We start from the raw sequence: 17,663 nt of genomic DNA, 5'->3' as shown, positions 1-17,663 counted from the left end.
CCCAGAGGCCTGGAATGAGACCCCACGTCACGGCTGGCCAGGACAGGAGGGCGGCAGCTCTGCTGGGGGCCGCCCCACAGCCTCGTGGCAGCGGGTCCCCGTACGCCTGTCGCGACACGGCGCGAGCGGAGCTGCGGTGCCGCAACACGCACAACGCGACGGGCAGCTCCCGGCGTCCTGCAGGAGAGCGGCCACCCCGCGGGCGCCGTGCCTGCCCTGCACCAAGCCGTGCAGCTTGGTCACTGAGCAGGCAAAAGGCACAAGCACAGCCCAATGACACCACTCTTGGCCCCAGCACCAGGGACAAGCATGTAAACACTGTTCTAAAGGTTCACCAAGAGGAAATCTCCAAGGTTTTCCATTAACTTTCTTTTTACTCCTTTGACTTCTACGTGCTTTTTGACAGATTCAGCAATTCTCCCCAGCTTGCAAAGGCCTCCCTGACACACCAGCCTAAGCAAGTGGAACGGATTTCCCTCTGATTCAGCTGTGACTCACAAACTTCACGGAGTCACACTTGTTTCGCCCGGCTGTGAAGGAGAACAAAGTCAAAGGCCTGTGGCTCTGCCAAGGGCAGCTCCTTCCAGAGTCCTCCCAAAAACACCTCCCAGCCAAGGATTTTCAACTGGTAAGGTCAAGTCAAACCCTTCTTCCACTAGGTAGAAATACTACATTACTTATTACCTTTTTTTTTTTTCCTCCATACGCTCCTATTTTTTACTTACTCTTTTCAGGTAGAGCTGAGGTGAGTGAAAGAAGTTTTGTTTGCAAAAGGAACATTTTGGTCTTATTTTTTGTTTTGCCATGGTTAAATTGTCATCAAGAACAATCACCTCCCAACCAACGTCAGTAAATTGGCAGAACAGTCTATCCTAGAGCTCTCTCAGACTCTTAGTGGACTCTTCGCACCTCTGACATGTACAAATCTTCCTTTGCTGGCACTTGTAGCACACAGACCTTCACCAGAGCCGCAGACTGACATCAGAACACCTATTTTTGAAATAAAGGAAAATCACTCTTCCTGTTTGCTCCAACCCTGGCCAGCCTCGAGGGCAGCACAAGGCTCAGCCTGCTCTTGCGGCAGGGCTGGCCTGCAGGTAGCAGGAGGAGGCTGGCGGCCTGGAAGGGGAGAAGGGGGCACCCCGCGCACACCGGCCACCGGATCAGCAGCTGCTGCAGTTTCATTCCCCGTTTTAGAAGGGAGCTCGTGGGAACCGCGCCCTTCACGGCTGGCAGGGTCTTTGGCCCCAAAGGCAGCCCTCGCTGAGACCGTACAGCGCACGCATCTCAGAGGCCAGCCTGCGTGCTCGCTGGGGCTCCCGCGGCAGCCGACGGCAGGCTGCTTCCCTTTGCCTCGTGTCGGGAACCACGGACCTTCCCAGCGCTGGGGATCCTCGACCGAGGCCAGGCCTGTGATGGTGCCTGCAGGGAGGCTCCCAGAGACACCGTGCTGCGGTCGCAGGAACAACGCGCGCGGCCACCAGGAGCGCCCAGGGCTGCAGGAAGGTGTTTGAAGCTCTATTGACACACTGGGAACAAATGCTGAGGCACAGACACGAGGATAGCCTGGTGCGACCGACATCAGGATAGCCTGCTGGCTGTAGCAGCTTCCATGGGTTATCTATAGCAACTGGGAAGGGATCGATAGCATGCATTCTCTAGCCATCCACAGAGAAGCATATACAGAATTACATACACACACATAGGTATGTGTATATATATATACACACACACACACACACACACACACAGAAGAGTAGTGTGGCTGCAGTGGAAGGCCTCATGCAGACACAGCTCCTGCAGACCCCAGCCTGTCCTTGGCCTCACCAAGGGGCAGCATATTTGAGAGGCTATTTCAGAAGGATGTGGGGCAGCCCACACAGCCTGGGGACAACTGAGCAGTGCGTAAATACAGACAGGAGTGCCCAATCCATCCAAGAGTTCTCACTTGTTCTTAGGTGTCTTTGCACTATTTACAGAAGCGATCCGCAGCTCCCATCCATGTGCCTCGCAGTTCAGGCTGATGTTGAACAATCCAACCAGTGAAGAGAGTCCTCAATATAAAGAATTCACAGGCTGAAGGCAGAGCAAAAATAAAAACCTCCAAAAAAAATGATGCTGATGTATGATTAAAGAACTGTAAAAAACAGGCCGGCAGGCTCCTTAAGACATCAGTGTGTCACCAAACCGCCCCAAGGCGGGATAAACCATCCCTGCGTCCCTCATGAGTTGTGAGTCTAACCTGGTCTCGGAGACACCACGCAGAAAGAGCAACAGCCTCCCGGCAGCAGGTTTGTACAGGCGCCTTAGCATAATGCGTCTCCACAATGATTTTGAAATTTAACGGAATTTTAATGGTATAATAAGCCCAAGCTTAAAATGCAATTTCAGAAAAGGGGCCTTTTTTGGTAAGACATTGTTGTAATTTCAAGACAGTTGCCAAGTGAAGGCTCCTTGGACAGTGTAACACCAAATAAATAACAGCACTGTGCCTGGAAAAACCCTTCAAATTACCTGAAAGTAGCATGCAACTTGAGTAGGGTTCCAGCACACTTAGCTTTCTAGGCAGCCCCACAAGCACTCGTGACGAACAATAAAAAAACTGTGGGTTAACTTCCCCTTCGAAATTTTCATGTCAAATTGTTTTTTAGCAGATTCTCCATAAAATGACAAGGTGCGATCCTTTCTCCCCCAGTGTAAGGCAGATCCTCTGTGACCCATGTGTAGGAAAGAGAACACAGGAAAGAGTACACAGAGATGGAGATACGGATGAAAATCTGGCAATGGCTCTCGCAAAAAGAGCTCTCTTTGGGCCCCCTGGGTCCCTCAGGAGCGTTCCCACTCGGGGGGCTGGAATGCAGTGCGGTTTTAACCGAAGCACAGGGAAGCCTCAGCTCCTCATGCGAGAGCCTGCTTATCATCACTGCTGCAGGGCAACATGGAGGCCGCCTTCACACATATACATGACTAGAACTGTTAAAGCACAGGCTTCCATATGCACATCTTCCTTCTTTCATCTGTGCATTTAACATAAACAGCCCTGTTTGGCAGCTTGAAAGCTCTCACCTTAACATAGACACATTCCCCACCATGCACATTTTCAAAATCTCAAAGAGAGAAGTTGCAAACCCTTGTGCCCACACCCCACACAGATTTTCTTTTCCTTGATGAGCTTCCCCTTCTTCTTTGAGACAAAACTTGTTAATTCCTCAGGACCTGGTTCACTCTCCAGTAGTAATAATCCCTTTACCCCAGCCCTGTCTGCAAGTACAGAGCCTGTACTTACAGAGGTGTATTTTAAAGGATGTTCTTAACACTGTTTATTATCTAGTATCTAATAAGACTTTTCACCAGTGCCTCGATAGCAAAACAGTAGTATAGGATTTTGCTACTTTCAGTGGGGTTCAACTTGGAAGTTTTCTCATTTTCTGTGCCCCAAGAATATCCTCTGTGGGAACTTCATCACTGAGAACATGATACTGCCTTGCAAAAATGCAAGAGCTACAGCTCAGCAGAATTAAGAGTTCTGCCTGCTTCACAAAGCAACAGTTCTTTGATTTTTATTAAATTGGGAAACTAATCAACCAAGTAAAGACCAGGAAGACAAAAGATTTGCAACAGCGGGCAAAAAGTACAATTCTAGGACACTGTGGACAAGTGATTTAAGAATTATTCAGTACAAAGATAATGACACCCTCCTCTGAGTCACCAGTGCTTATCTAAAGTCAGGAGAACTGATCAGGTGGCACCTACTTGTAAAACAGCAAAGCAACAAGGTTTTGCAACAGGATCGAACACCAACCTGAACAGGCCAAGATTCTTGAGCAAGCGATGAATCACAGAGGTAACTTCATATTTTAGCATTCTACTTAGCAATGGATTCTGCTTACCTGGGGATCTCCTTCTTCCTCCATGCTGTGTCCTGACAGCACGTCCTCTACTGCAGCAGGGGCAGCAAGAGCAGCTCCCCATAAAATCACACTGACTCCACAAATCCTTGCTGCTTCCCCTCTACACCCAAACAGAATGGCTAAGGACTTATTGCAAAGACAACATGTATGTTTCTAGGAAACTATTGTTTCTAAGGGATATTTCACTTTTGATACTGGCTGACATTGAGAATGGCTTATTTTACACAGCTTCTTCTGCTCCTCTTATGTCATATTTTGATTTGTTACAGGCAATTAGCACATGGAGCGAAGCAGACCTTTATTGTATGTTTTGAAATAGATAATGTTTAGATGTTTCCTCAACATCCAATTTACTCCTTAGTCAGGACTATTACAACTGATGATTATCCCATCTAGAACAAAATTTCTCAAGATGAAGAGTGCATATACAAATATGAAAAGACTTAGCAACAGTTTTTCCAAACTGTGTTATCACATCTGCCAGTAGCTATGAACAAACTCAGAGATTAAAGCTGCTGTGAAAGCCTTAATGATGCTGTTTGAAACCTCAATCCTCCCATCCTATTGAAAGGATGCATTTAACTTCCTTATTGTGGAGAAGCCGGCTGAAAGCTGCTTTTCTGGCACAGGAAGCGGGGTGCGAGCCATGGTCGTAAGCCTCTCTGATAAGACAGGGCACCCGGCTGGAGAACCCTGCTCAGGCGCAGCCAGCACCAGCAAGTTCCAAGTGCTGCTGAAGATTAAATGAGGCATTAATTTTATAAGCAGTCTTAACAAGGGGGAAGAATTAGGAAGCAGGGCTGTTGTGTGACACTCCTGCCGAAGCATCGGAAGGCTGCAGCCGTGGCTGTTCGCACAGTGAAATCCCTCATAGCCAAGACATTTTACATCCTCAAGTACACAGTAAAGCCATTTAGCTTGCTAATTCCTTACTGAGGGCTCAAGCTCTGTCATGTAAAGCTGCGGTTAACACAAAATTATTAGACAGTAATCTCACGGTTTGCTTTTTGTAGCCACATTCAAACTTTGCATTTAAGTTTTAATTGGATTTGAACACGGTGTTTTAAAAGGTATTTTAACTTCTTGATGCCACTTCTCTGTGAAATTTTTATCTATCAATTTATCATTTTGCTTGCCAGAAGACACAATAAGCACAAAAATGGGAGAGGCATTGCAGTGTGGCACTAACCACATAGTAAATCAGAATCTCAGTGGCGGCTGCAGGAACAGTCAATGGTCACATTCATTAGTTCATGTGCAAAGTTGGTTAATAGCACAGACTCTGGTCAACTCAAAAAAGATTAAAGATTTCAAATCAACCAAAGTAATTAGATTGGCAGTGAGGGGTGAAAGCATATGCAGTTTGCTGACTTCAGAGCTGAAGGAATTAATTGCAAACAAATATGCCTCCCGTAACCCTTAGAAGAGGGTAAGTGTGTTGTCAACATTCAGCCTGAAAATACGCTGTTATTAGCTGAAAAGTTAGAGATGTGAAATGGAAAATGTGTCTTAACAGTCCAAGGCAGTTTACAGATAAAGAAAACAGAAACTAGAGGAAACTAACCCCTCTTTCTAAGCAAAGCACTGTTAAATTACCTGTCATTTGAGAGGAATTGATTTTTTTCACTGATGGCCTATTGCCTCTGCTTCTTTACCCTGATATGGCTTGCAAATCACATCCTGCTCACAGATTCGGATACACAGGTGCAATAGTTTGGGATTATGTGACTAACCAGGTACTTCAAATCATCGTTCCTCAATCGAATACACAATCCTCAGGAAAACAGGTAAGAAAGTATCTGTTATTTTGGCTATTTCCAGGAGTGATTTTGAGCAGCTTTCTTTGTAGCTCTTCTAGAATTCATGGCTACTTCCTCTAGCTGGGGATATACAAAATGCTAAAATCCTGGTAAGACAGTGCTCCAGCAAGCTGAAGAGGTCCTGGCTAGGGGGAGACAGCTCCACTTGCATCTTATGTTCGGTGTAACTCTATTGCTCTCCAAAATTACACCCACTTTACCACAGGTCAACTTGTGTCCACTGATTGTGTCTAGGATTTGAGCTACTTTGAGCCCTTTTTATCCCAAGTTTTTTTTTTTTTGGGGGGGGGGGGGATTGATTCTCAATTACGTGACCTTGTTTGCATGGCCTGAGGGTCTCATATTCAGGGCAGATACCTCCATCATTGCTGACAGATGTCCTCCTGAGCTCCTCCAGGTGTGGACTCCCCAAAGAACTGCTGTAATACCGTGATATTGAGGGTGCAACACCAAGGCTGACAGGGCATCTCTTTCAGGCAGTCTTACCACCCCTTTCTACTTGCAGCTAGACTTCAGCTGCAATTTTCTCAGAAAAAGTAGAACAAAAGCAATTCAAAACTTGATCCTTTTAGTTTTATTCTCTCATGCTCCTTGAGCCAGTACCTCCCCCTTGCTTTCTTCCCTTCAGCTACACACATACCCTAGAAACCTCAAGTCCTTTCCTGTACTTTGTCCTACTCTTTCTCCGTATTGCTTTCCCTATTTCTCTCGTCTTCACCCTCTGCAACAACTAGTTGTAATATTTTTCCCTTACTCTGCGCATTCCTGTGCAAGTACCTCACTTCCTCTCTCAATACTACCTTTACAGTCTTCTTGCTTCCACCTCTCCAGACTGCCTGCTCTTCCAACATTCCAGCTGTGTAGCCTCATTCCTGCAATGAAAGTCTGGCATTTAGAACATCCCAAGTTCAGAGAGAGCGTCTTCTATGTGCTGCCTCTGTGCCTGCTCTGCTCTTTTCTGCAGACTTGGTGATGCTTGAATGCTGCTATTGAGATTCTATTGAGATTCTTCTGCTTTTAGAAGAGGAACAACAACAAAAAAAAGACAATGTTCCAGTAGCCAGAGGCGGCACATTGAATTTCTCTGACATATATGGTAGGGGGATGACGACTCCACTTTTTTTTTTTACTTCCACTATACTGCAGGATCAGAACTGGGTTGCTCCTTCAGCTCTTTTTGCTGCCTGAAAGGGTCTGTGTTATCTCCTGTAGGGTCAGCAGTAGCGAGTGGTGCACTCGATCTGGCTTCAGATCTTAGGTGATTGCTATTTGAAAGTCCATTTAAAAAAAGGAAAATCTCTTAATGAAGCGCATGTAGAAATATATCCTGCTACTTATTGTATGCCTTAGATGCACAACCTCATCTGCCACAAGAAACAACAAATGCAAAATTAATTGTTTTGATTCTGAACAGCATTTCAAGCTTTCAGAGGAGAGTGCTACTGAATATGCTGAGAACGCTCATTGTATCCCTCTGACAGGAAAGCATTACCATGTATTTTAAAGGTTCATTCATTACACAAAAATGGTTACGAAACTTAAAATAATTTCACACTAAAAGGGAAAAGCATCAGAAAAAGTGCAGTTGTACAATGTTGACGTGCTGCAAAGATTTGAATGCAGAAATAAGTTCTTTAGCATGTAGTTACTCTTTCAAAAGATTGTGCCGAATATCTCAATGCCATATATCAATAATGTGCACTCTCATTAATAACCCGTGGAGAGAATATTTCTTATCAAAACACTGTCTGGCTAAAAATCCACTGCACTGGTGCAGAAGGTTGTAAGTACGATTAGGAAATCTACTTGTTAAGGCCACACAATTTTAACAGTGAAGTGTATTGAATAAAATAATTTTATTTTTTTTTCAACAAAGTTCATGGAATCTTGAAGTAGACAACAAAAGATAATTATTAACTGAGACTTAATATGAGAGATTCTCTACCCAAAAATGCATCAAACATTAAGGTCATAAAGAACTCCAGGATCCTGTGCTATACTGTATGATATGTAAACAGATTTTTAAAATACTTTCCCATTATATATTTTGACACTGCAGAAAGCAGAAATTTAGAAAAATAAAAATGATGTTTACTTGCCTCAAGGAATTTCTTAGAAGTAAAGCCATTTGAAGAGCCATTTACAGTCTGCGGTGACAAACTTCTACAAAACCAAAACGTTTCCTTTTTCCCTCAATGCAGAAAAACTGGCTGAAGGCAGTTCCCTATTAAAGTGGTGCCAGCAAGACAGATCTGATTGTATGACTCCAGCACTTAAAAAAGAGCACATTGGTTATACATGGCTTTTAACCTTGGGCTACAATTACGCTACCAGAACTAAATTCAAGCCTAAATCAGTCATGTAGAGACGTGTGTGTCATCTGCGCACTGTTTAGAGTCCTTGTTTTCCAGATCTGGTGAAGGTGGTGAAGGCGCTCTGAGGTTCTTGTGCTTATGTTCAGGGCAGGATGAACTTTGCAGACACCAGCTTCTCCCATTAATGACAAGCCACAGATCCCAAAGTAGGCATGTAAAGCATCTGAAAGCAAGGCAGAAAAGGGAAAAGAAAATTACATTTCTCTCAAGCTGACAACCAACTGTTCTGGGATGCTAGCACCCCTTAATAACTACAGACAAGGAAAACAAAAAAGGTGCTATGTTTTAAACTTAGGATTTGAGGCAAGAAAACAATTTCTGCTCAAACTCTCCAGCACGAAACCATAGCCAGCAATCTTTAAAACAGAACCTGTTTTATTTTATAAATTTTCCTGCCCACTACACAACTTCATCTGAGCTCTCAGGCCAAACAGCAAAAGAATTTGAGGAGCTGGAAATACACTTCCTTCAACAGAAGTAACTCGCCTTTTTTCAAACATGACAGAATTCTTTTGCAGTTAAAAGATGACATGGATAGTTGACTATTGGAGAATCAACATTAGCACCACTAGCTGCTGAACTGCAAGGATTAGAAGTGTGAAAAACATTTTTACTTTCCCTAACATCCTTTCTTCCAGAGAGAATATACTACAGATACAAATCTGTGAAGCAGCCTGATCAGCTCTAGCAGACCCCTCCTACCAAAACAAGAGGCTCTTCTTCCATCACCCACCCTGCTCCTGCTGTCTACCCGGTACCATGGAATTATCAGCTTTTAAGAGACTTTTGACTTTTCGGATTGATTTTCAAAGGCAAGAAATCATTTTGTAAGCTCACTGCTCAACAAGCACACTGGTCTAAACACCTACTATCTTAAATCAAAAAGCAGCTTTAAATAATGTGATTGGCCTGTTAGCAAGAGATCACCAGGAATTTAAAATATTATTTCCCTGGATCATCAGATGTGAAAAGTTACTTTCAACTTTGGTAGTCCAGGCAGTATTTTGATTACTGTTAAGTAACTTTCTGTTTTTTGCAGTTTGTCCTAGCTTTCATCCTAAAAACAGTATTTCCCAGCACAGGCAGTTTGAGGTTCCAAATGTACATTTTTGTTTGTTTTTAAGTAAAATAGGAGCTACAGAAGTTCAAATTCTGAATCTACTCTAGAAAGCAGGTATGAAAATGACGTATTTTTACTTTGCAAACTTCCTTTGGCATATTCTGTCACATTCTGTCCAAGCTTTGCAACCAAAACAGAGGCCACTATCCTCAGCTTTGCAAAAGCTAAGTGCTTCAAGGAAAACGAATCGTTTCTGTCATTATTAACTCCTTTACAAGGTAGCCAGTCCTGGCAACAAGTCCTGCTAACTACATATTTTGCACCCTGACTTTTCTGAAATCAAGAGGGCTGTGTACATTTAACCATCAGCAGGCTCTTGAAAACATCGGAGCTGCAGAGGCACTTCATGTTAGTAAAGTGTAAAATCTTTATCGTTGGAGATGCATAATGTTCAAGAGAACAGCTTGGCTTTCAGATGCTAGACTAATCTTGCAGGCAGCTCAGCTGTGTGTATATGACACTGAAATAATATATCCATAAAAACAAGTTTGATGCTGCATTGATGTCTTTCTTCAGATTATAATCAGAACTGCATTCACTATTTTACTGTTTTTCTTGAGAATGTGAACACAGACGCATGTCACCATTTACCTGAGGAAACAACACTGAAAAAAAGCCACCTATCACAGAAGTACAAACTGATATATATCTTTTTTAATCTTATGAAGTTGAAATTCAACAGTACCAAAAGAAACACCAAGTTAAGTTTTTACATGCAGTCTGTGAAGACATGTATTGCACAAACTATCACAGAGAGAAAGAATTTAGCAAAACTTTTCTACATTCGTAGAACAATTTAGTAACTCCTCTCAGCCTCCTGGCTTCATTTCTGTGGCAAGTGAGGACACTCAATTTCAAAAGTACAAGAAGCTACTTTAACCTACTCTCAAAAGACAGCTTGAGAGACAGCAAAAACTTGTTTTGTTGGAAATAGTAGTGTTCTGTCATGAGCATTGTACAGTTTTGTAGCAAAGCAAATAGTAATCCTTGACTTGCTCAAATCTTCTCTTGAGTGATCACTGCTATGTTAAAACAAGCAAAGGAACTTTTTACACGACCCAAGTTCTAAATTGACTGTTTTCCTTCCTAACCTAAGTAAATATTTCAACATAAACAGAAATATTTCCTCTCAGTGATACTGATTTGTATATCACATATAACTAGTCTTCAAGAATCCTAAGCTGATTTTTAAGGATCAGTTTCCTGGAAGGGGTATGATTGGTGAGAGCAGCACACCACAAGCACCATACTACCCATGTGCGTCCGCTGCCATTCTGTATTATTTTCTGTATTATCCAGTGTTATCTTCCAGAAGGCAATTCTGAACTCAGCTTTCCTCAAAATAAAATGACATCAGGCTGAAATATCTCTGTGAACATGACTACACTTATTGCTATTATGACTGCACCTTTATATTGCTTGGTGACTTTACGGACAACTTATCTGTACAAAATGCTACTGAGCAACACTATCGGCATGAGTTTTGTTTTCACATTTTTACAGTACCTCCTGAGAATTCTAGCATCTCTGAAAATGAACAGTATCCATTTCTAAAATGCAACCAATAATTAGTACAACTTTCATACACACTAGGAATGACATGTAATTAAAATTTGTAAAAGAAAATATGTAACTATCTAAAGAGTTGGCTATTTTTAACTACATCAATGACTTCTGAGTATGCTCAAAGGATCCCTTTCTTAACAAAATACATGTTCTGAAATATTTTACTCAGACTCTTTACATAGATGTTCAGTGCACAGCAGATAAATAAAACAGTTGAAAACATGGAAAATCTCATCCAGCTCTTAGGAGACAGTGATAGACTTAGTCTAAACAAGAGTGGCTTGCTTGCTCTGATACTAAGCAAGTAAAAGCTATATCCCCTTCTTTCCTTTTAAATCATGACAATCTTGGTCAAAATATATTTTTGAGGGTTTTTTTTTATTATTATTTTGATTACTGGAGAAAAAGAAGAAGAAAACATGCCCCATTTTCACATTTCTCAGATATTTGGCTCCTGGAATACATTTTTAGTTTAGAATACACTGATAAATAGCAAAGTAAATTTACCTGGATGGCTATCTGGCCATTTGGCAAATCCACCAACAAGGCGATCTTGAGTTGACAGGATGTAATTTCTATTTTTCTCAAAATTTGTATACTGGAATATGTTCAAGAGCTGAAAAGATGGCATGATGTTAAAGCAATATACCAAACTTTTATATGGAGTTACAGTAATATACTGAACTTTTGTATGTTTATTTTATAGTAAAATTTAGTACATATTTACATATATAAGTGAGGCACTGGTAAATTTCTAGTAGTCTAGCAAACTTCCTTGCATTTTTGCAAGTTGAGAGACATCTATGCACCAGATTCATGTATCTGCATGAAATATACAACTGCGTCAGGTAAAGAATAGACAAGATGGTTAAGAAATCCAAATAAGTCACATCCTAAGGCTTTTCTGTACATTACCTTCAAAGTTGCTCCCACCCAAAAGGAATAGCAGGTGTCTACAGGTTTGTTGGGTCGCCCATGGTAGCCATTCTGCTGTCTCATGATACACCATCTTCTTATTCTGTCCAGTTCTTTTTCTGAAAAAACTTCCTCCAATTTGCCCATCAAATATAGTGATGCAATACCACAAAACGTAGAGCCACCTATAAGGAAACAGTTGTTTATACAATGTTTTAAAATGGCCAGATTTTCACTGCAGCCTGCATGATCCCAATTAGAATTTAACTAGGATAATAATGATTAAATCAGTGGATTTCTAAACGAGCAGAGAAGTGATAAGTCTAAAATACAAACAAATAAAACACATTTCAGCTCAGTACATAGACATCAAAGGGAAAAAGAAAAAAAGGAAAAAAAAAAGAAAAAAAAAAAAGAAAAACACTCTTGCACAAAGGAGTCTGAATTCATTTTCTTAAAGCTGGAGGGCCTCTGGGTGCTGCCCCATTCACATCACGCAGCAGCTCAGGAATGGGCAAATGATAACGCAGCAGAAGACATTTCTTCATATGCAACTCATCTAGGAAAATTAATGGGAAACCAGCACTCAGACTGAAAAAGAGATGCCAAAGGCAGTCTCAGACACAGCCCTCCAGGGAAGAAAAATATACAGAAAAGCTTTTAGTTAAAATGTGATATGCCTTTCCCCATGTATCACTGGGGGTCATAAAGTTAAAGGAAGAAAATTTGCAAGGAAAAGCCTGCCAACTCACCTCTTCCTACAGAAACTTAGTCAAGTCTTTGTTTTCCTTCCCATTACTACCTGGAATTACTGAAAAATTGCTCCAGTTTTGCTTGATGCAAAATACTAATTCCAGCCATTTTTGTTTTATTCTCCCATGCTATGTTCCAATACTTATTTTAGGATGGTTAGTACTGCTATATAAAGGGGCAGATCAACTGCTTCAGCAATGCTATTTTTGTCTTAACAAGCAAATTTTGTCTTCCCGTTGGTTCAGTGACCCCCACAGCACATCAAAGCCATTGCAGAAATAAAGGCTGGGGACACTTTGAGACTTAGTGAGTTTTTTTTTTTTTTTTTTTTTGGTAGTTGCATATTCTTCTTTAACTTTCACAACAGCATGTGCATCAACACTTTCTTAACCTGTCCTCCACCAAAAAATTAGTACTTCAATAAAAAATTAGGTCTCCGCCAAAAAATTTGTGTTTAACTTTCTCTTCTTTTCATGTGCAATATTGCAATGAACCCGACTGCTAACCATGTTCTTGAAATGACTTCTTTGCAAAGATAATTGCTAATGATGTTTTAGTAGGTGTCTGATGAACAAAAACAAAGGCAGAAAAAATCAAGACATTGTCAATGCTATGAAGAAAGCAGGACTCCCACAGCAGTAAAAAAACACAAGTTACACTTACAAGGATTGTGTTGTTTTTATGTCAAGGAAACCACAGTTATGGGAATCAGAAGAGAAAGTCTCGTAGTCTGCATATCATTTTCATAATCTTTTAAAACCAACCAAAGCTCATTCCACTACCTGTAACTGCCTAATTATAGTCCAGGAAAGAACAAGCTGTTGACTCAAGACTGGGGTCCCTGGATGCACTATTGGCCTATTTCCTGGGAGCTAGGAGGTACCATGTTCTCTAAGATTACTTCTCACCGTGATGACGAAAGGCAGGACAAATACTGAAGTAAAGATATTCATTATCTCTAGCATTCTGGAGTAATGTAGTTAACTACTTTTTTAAATATGCAAGGGAATAATTTAAGTGAAAACCATTGCCCAAACTCTAAGAAAAAAATATATTTGGAATAATATAAAAGTTCATTATTAACAATAAAGGTAGCAGCCATTTGATAGATTTAATATCAGTTATATGACTCAATAGTTCCTCAGCAAGGAAAAGGCTAATTACCTCACTGCAGAGAAAAACACTTTGCTTAAAAATCAGTCTCTGGGGAATTCTGATCCTGATGTTTTCTATCTGTTTGACAAAATTAATGTCAGCTTCAAGATTTGAGCCCCAGCTGGGGGCTTTAACCCAGAGGAAATGTTTCTAAGTTTTACTGATAGTGGCTGAAACTGGAAATTATCAAGTGCCCTGCACAAGACCTGTTGCAAGTAAATTCACAGAGCTTCAATGGTACATGCAGAAATAGGTTGCTCTGTCTGCAACAGATGAGAACCAGAGCCAACACCTTTCAGTAAAACATTCGTGAGGTAGGGAAAATGGAGCTGATGTATTCTTAAGAGCCCATCTGGTCTGGTACTAAACTGGAACCGAGGGAGAGGACACATTCTGAGGCATGTTTTGGAGTTGTTCCTCTTCAGCCCACTTCCTTACAGCCATAAAAGAAGGAAAAACACGACATGCACTGAACTGTCTACAGCTGTTCTCACTTCACCCCAGCCTTAAAAAGGAGTGAAGAACATTTTGATGTTCTTACCATGAGATTCCAGTCCAGCTCCTTGTGCCAGGCCATTATCGTAGGACTTGGGAGGGAAAAAAAAAAGTTACTTTAGACCTAAATCACTTCTGTTGATAATACAATTTCTCAGTTTATTAGCAAAATTACCATCAGACCATTTTACCACATTAATTTAGTTAGATTTTGCACATATGCCTCAAAGTTGTAGGCATAAAATTGACCTGTTAGCAAAATTAACATTGTTTCAATACAGGCAGCTTTAAATATTTTTCTTTGACTAAAGAACACAGAGTTCATTTTAGCTGTAATGTATGTTAAAAGTCTGGAACTAGGTAAACATTTGCCAAAAGGAAAGCAAGTGATTCAGGTAACCATTAACAAATACAGGACTTTTCCCTTCTGAAAGGGGAAAATGGATATATATTTCCAAACAAAACTGAAATATATAAACGAAATTTGTCTCTAATCCAAAAGCTGGTTAACATGCAAGAAGGCAAAATGTAAGATGTTAGTGTCTGAAAAAGGCCAAGGCAAAAGAAATGCTTTAGCCTGGAGAAAGAACATGAGGCTTTTGAAATTGAAGACTACTGCTAGTGTGCGGAGGAGAAAGTCAGAAGCAATAACATACTGAAGCATACTATTTGACATGAATTTAAACTGCCCTATAAAATACAGCTGTTGAAGTAGTTACTTCTAAAATTCTGAAAAAAAATGCTTTGTTAAGTAAAAGAAAAAGAAGCAGCTTCCCTCTCAGAAAGTTTCAAAGTATTACAGTGCAGGTCTGTTGCAAGCAATCTAAGAGCAGATGATATTGCAAATGTAGAAATAACAACCTCTCTTCTCCACAAATTCATTAAATCGTTTTGCATGGTAAGAAACAAGAGAACAGAGTAAATTATTCATAAAATGGAAACTGTTTAATTTAGAAGCGTTCAGAGACTGCATAATAGTCAATAGAATTAATTATCACTGGACAAACACCAAACTGTTTAATATAATTCAATGCTTTTTTACGTGGCTTTCCAAGTCAAATTACATAGATCATACCACTTCTGTATTTCAGTTCAAATACTGACTGGTTCATGTTCTGCTTAGACAGCAAGAAAGCCAGTTTTATTTTTCACCAACTCTTGGCTATGAATATCTCATGTTTTGTTCAAACAATTTAGTAGTTGCTAACAGGACACCTGTTAGCTAAGCAGACAGATCACTGGTAATTCCTATAGCCCTAACTAAAGAATGGTTACTGCAGTTAGCATGTCTTTAGCAAAGTCATGAGAACGACTTTGCGGATTAAAACAACAACAAACCCCAACACGGATGTTAAGGAAAAAGAGGGAAGAGAAGCAGACAGTGGCTAAGCACATTAAAACTACATCCTCCATTCTTGAGGTGCTACTACAAGACTAAGTATCTGAAAAGAACAAACATCTGATACACAGACTTCAAGCACAGCATGATCTTTTTAAAACTTGAAAGCAGTCAATTTTAATTAATCACTAAGAACATTTGAATGTTTAAAACATACAGTGTAAGGTTTCTTTTAACTCCTTGCCGTGCCTTTTAGGAGCACAATCTGCGTCTGCTGCCACACTGCTCCGGGCCCATTATCTACTAAGCTAGGGCAAGCTGATTAGCAAAGCTACGCTGGCAAAGCTAATTAACTTTACAATTGGTAATTGTAAGGGGAGGTGGTTTGCTTTTGGTATGGCAAAGTAATTAGTTATGGAGAAAAGCTGGTACGTGTGCATCCCAGGCAGTTTACTGCATTGGGATTTACAATTAGCTTGAAATTTTAATAGACAGCAGTTGACCTCTGGCTGACTGGTGCCTATTTATTCACAGGCAGCAGCCGCTCTTTGCGGATGCGTGTGCATTAAAGAACCAGGGATATATTTTTGCTTCTTTGCCTTTTTTTGAAAAGGCCCAAGAAATTCCATGCAAAGCAGCTCTAGGTTACCAAAGCATGAAAACTGCATAATCAAACACTATCCTTAGGAAATGTGCAAACCCAGTTGGACGCACTCTACGCATTCCAAACCCGCTCTCTGAAAGTTTCACAACCAGCTTCATTACCACCCAAATGACATACTTACACTTCCTGAAGACTCGGCACTATACTAGAAAAACCAGGTGCCTTTATTTAAATAAAGGCTAGGAGTATAGCAAATAAATTTGCTATAATTTAAATTATTGCAACACCTCTACCTGAAAACAGATTTGTGGCAGAACCACTTATGTTGGCAAAAAAAACTATTTAGAATCTATGTTTGCTGAGGTCATACTAAATTCCTGCATTTTAGTGTCCATTCATTTTTAATTAGTGATATACCCCGATTTCTGAATGTGAAAAGTAAATGAGACAGAGGCTTATATCCATAAAAACTAGGTGATCAGAATTTGCCAATTCCACTGGCCAAAAAATTATCTGGAATTTTTAAATACTTTTTAGTCTAGTAGAAGGCCATCATCATCCTGTTCTGTATGAAGACACAATTATTCTTCATATATTTAATACCAGAGCAAGAAACACAACTATTTCATGTTTCAATCTTCCACTGTTTTTCATGTGATGAGCTACACAAAAACCTTCACTATTTCATTTTTAGCAAAGTTAAATCTGTCAGATTTGGATATGGCATCACTAAAGAGAATATACTACAAAGAATAAACCAGAAATTCAGAAGCCTATTACAAGGATTATGTTTAGTTACTTCCCATTCGAATTATTTGCAATTCGTTTGTACATTGATCTGCATGGCTGAAAAAAGTTTGTAATCTATGACTTGTACAGAGATATTTAAGTGAGCTTCATCTATGTGCAAGTGATGACCTAAGACGGTAAGATAAAAATCACATCCTTATGTTACAGCATCTTTCCACCGAACGATGCAATCTGTTTTGCTTTATAATTAACGGATGTACCAGAAAAAGACCACATGATAAAAAAGCAGGAACAGACATTTGCAAGAAAATCTGCAACAACACTGAGTGCATGATCACACAAGATAAATAAATCAAATAGGCACGGATTAATTTTACTTTGAAATATAAAATACTCGTGTTTTAGTGCTGTCTAGAAAATCTTAAGCAGTCAGGTTAACATTCATGGATCCCCCACTTCACTGAACAGAACCATTATGGGTATTATATTTAAGAAATACACAGCAGCTCTTGGCTCATACAATAGATAACTGAATTGAAAAGCGGTCATTGGCAGGAAAAGAGACAAGTGAGAGGAAGGAATGACAGCTGCAGTGAAACAATTTTCACAGAAGGCTACCATACATCTGAGACCTCCTTGTACACACCTTTGAATCACAGACTTTGACCAGACAGTGTGCAAAGACTGTGGGCACAGGCCGCAAGGAGCCTTGCAACCCACTCAGCATGTGAAAGCAATGATCTTGCCAAGCATCTGCAGGGCCGTAAAACGCAGACACAAGCGCTGCATGTGCGCACACCACCTCTGCAGTGCGGTCACAGGTGCTTTGGAAAAGAGAGTCTCACTGTGTACACTGGTCA

General features: G+C 40.6%; 1 protein-coding gene across 1 annotated transcript in view; it reads right to left on the bottom strand.

Moving 5' to 3' along the window:
- Positions 1-7,570: 7,570 nt before the first annotated feature.
- PGGT1B (protein geranylgeranyltransferase type I subunit beta) overlaps positions 7,571-17,663 on the bottom strand; it is a 34,214-nt gene continuing 24,121 nt past the window's right edge. The window contains 5 exon segments of the mRNA XM_088524562.1: positions 7,571-8,135; positions 8,138-8,269; positions 11,300-11,408; positions 11,708-11,892; positions 14,157-14,202. Of these exon segments, the coding sequence (XP_088380688.1) occupies positions 8,089-8,135; positions 8,138-8,269; positions 11,300-11,408; positions 11,708-11,892; positions 14,157-14,202 (519 nt within the window). The 3' untranslated portion in view covers positions 7,571-8,088.

Source organism: Tinamus guttatus, unplaced genomic scaffold (genome assembly GCF_059628265.1).
Source record: "Tinamus guttatus ecotype Peru unplaced genomic scaffold, ASM5962826v1 Tinamus_guttatus_pri_ptg000022l, whole genome shotgun sequence".
NCBI classification, from domain to species: Eukaryota; Metazoa; Chordata; class Aves; order Tinamiformes; family Tinamidae; genus Tinamus; species Tinamus guttatus.
This window is presented reverse-complemented; position numbering and strand designations above follow the sequence as displayed.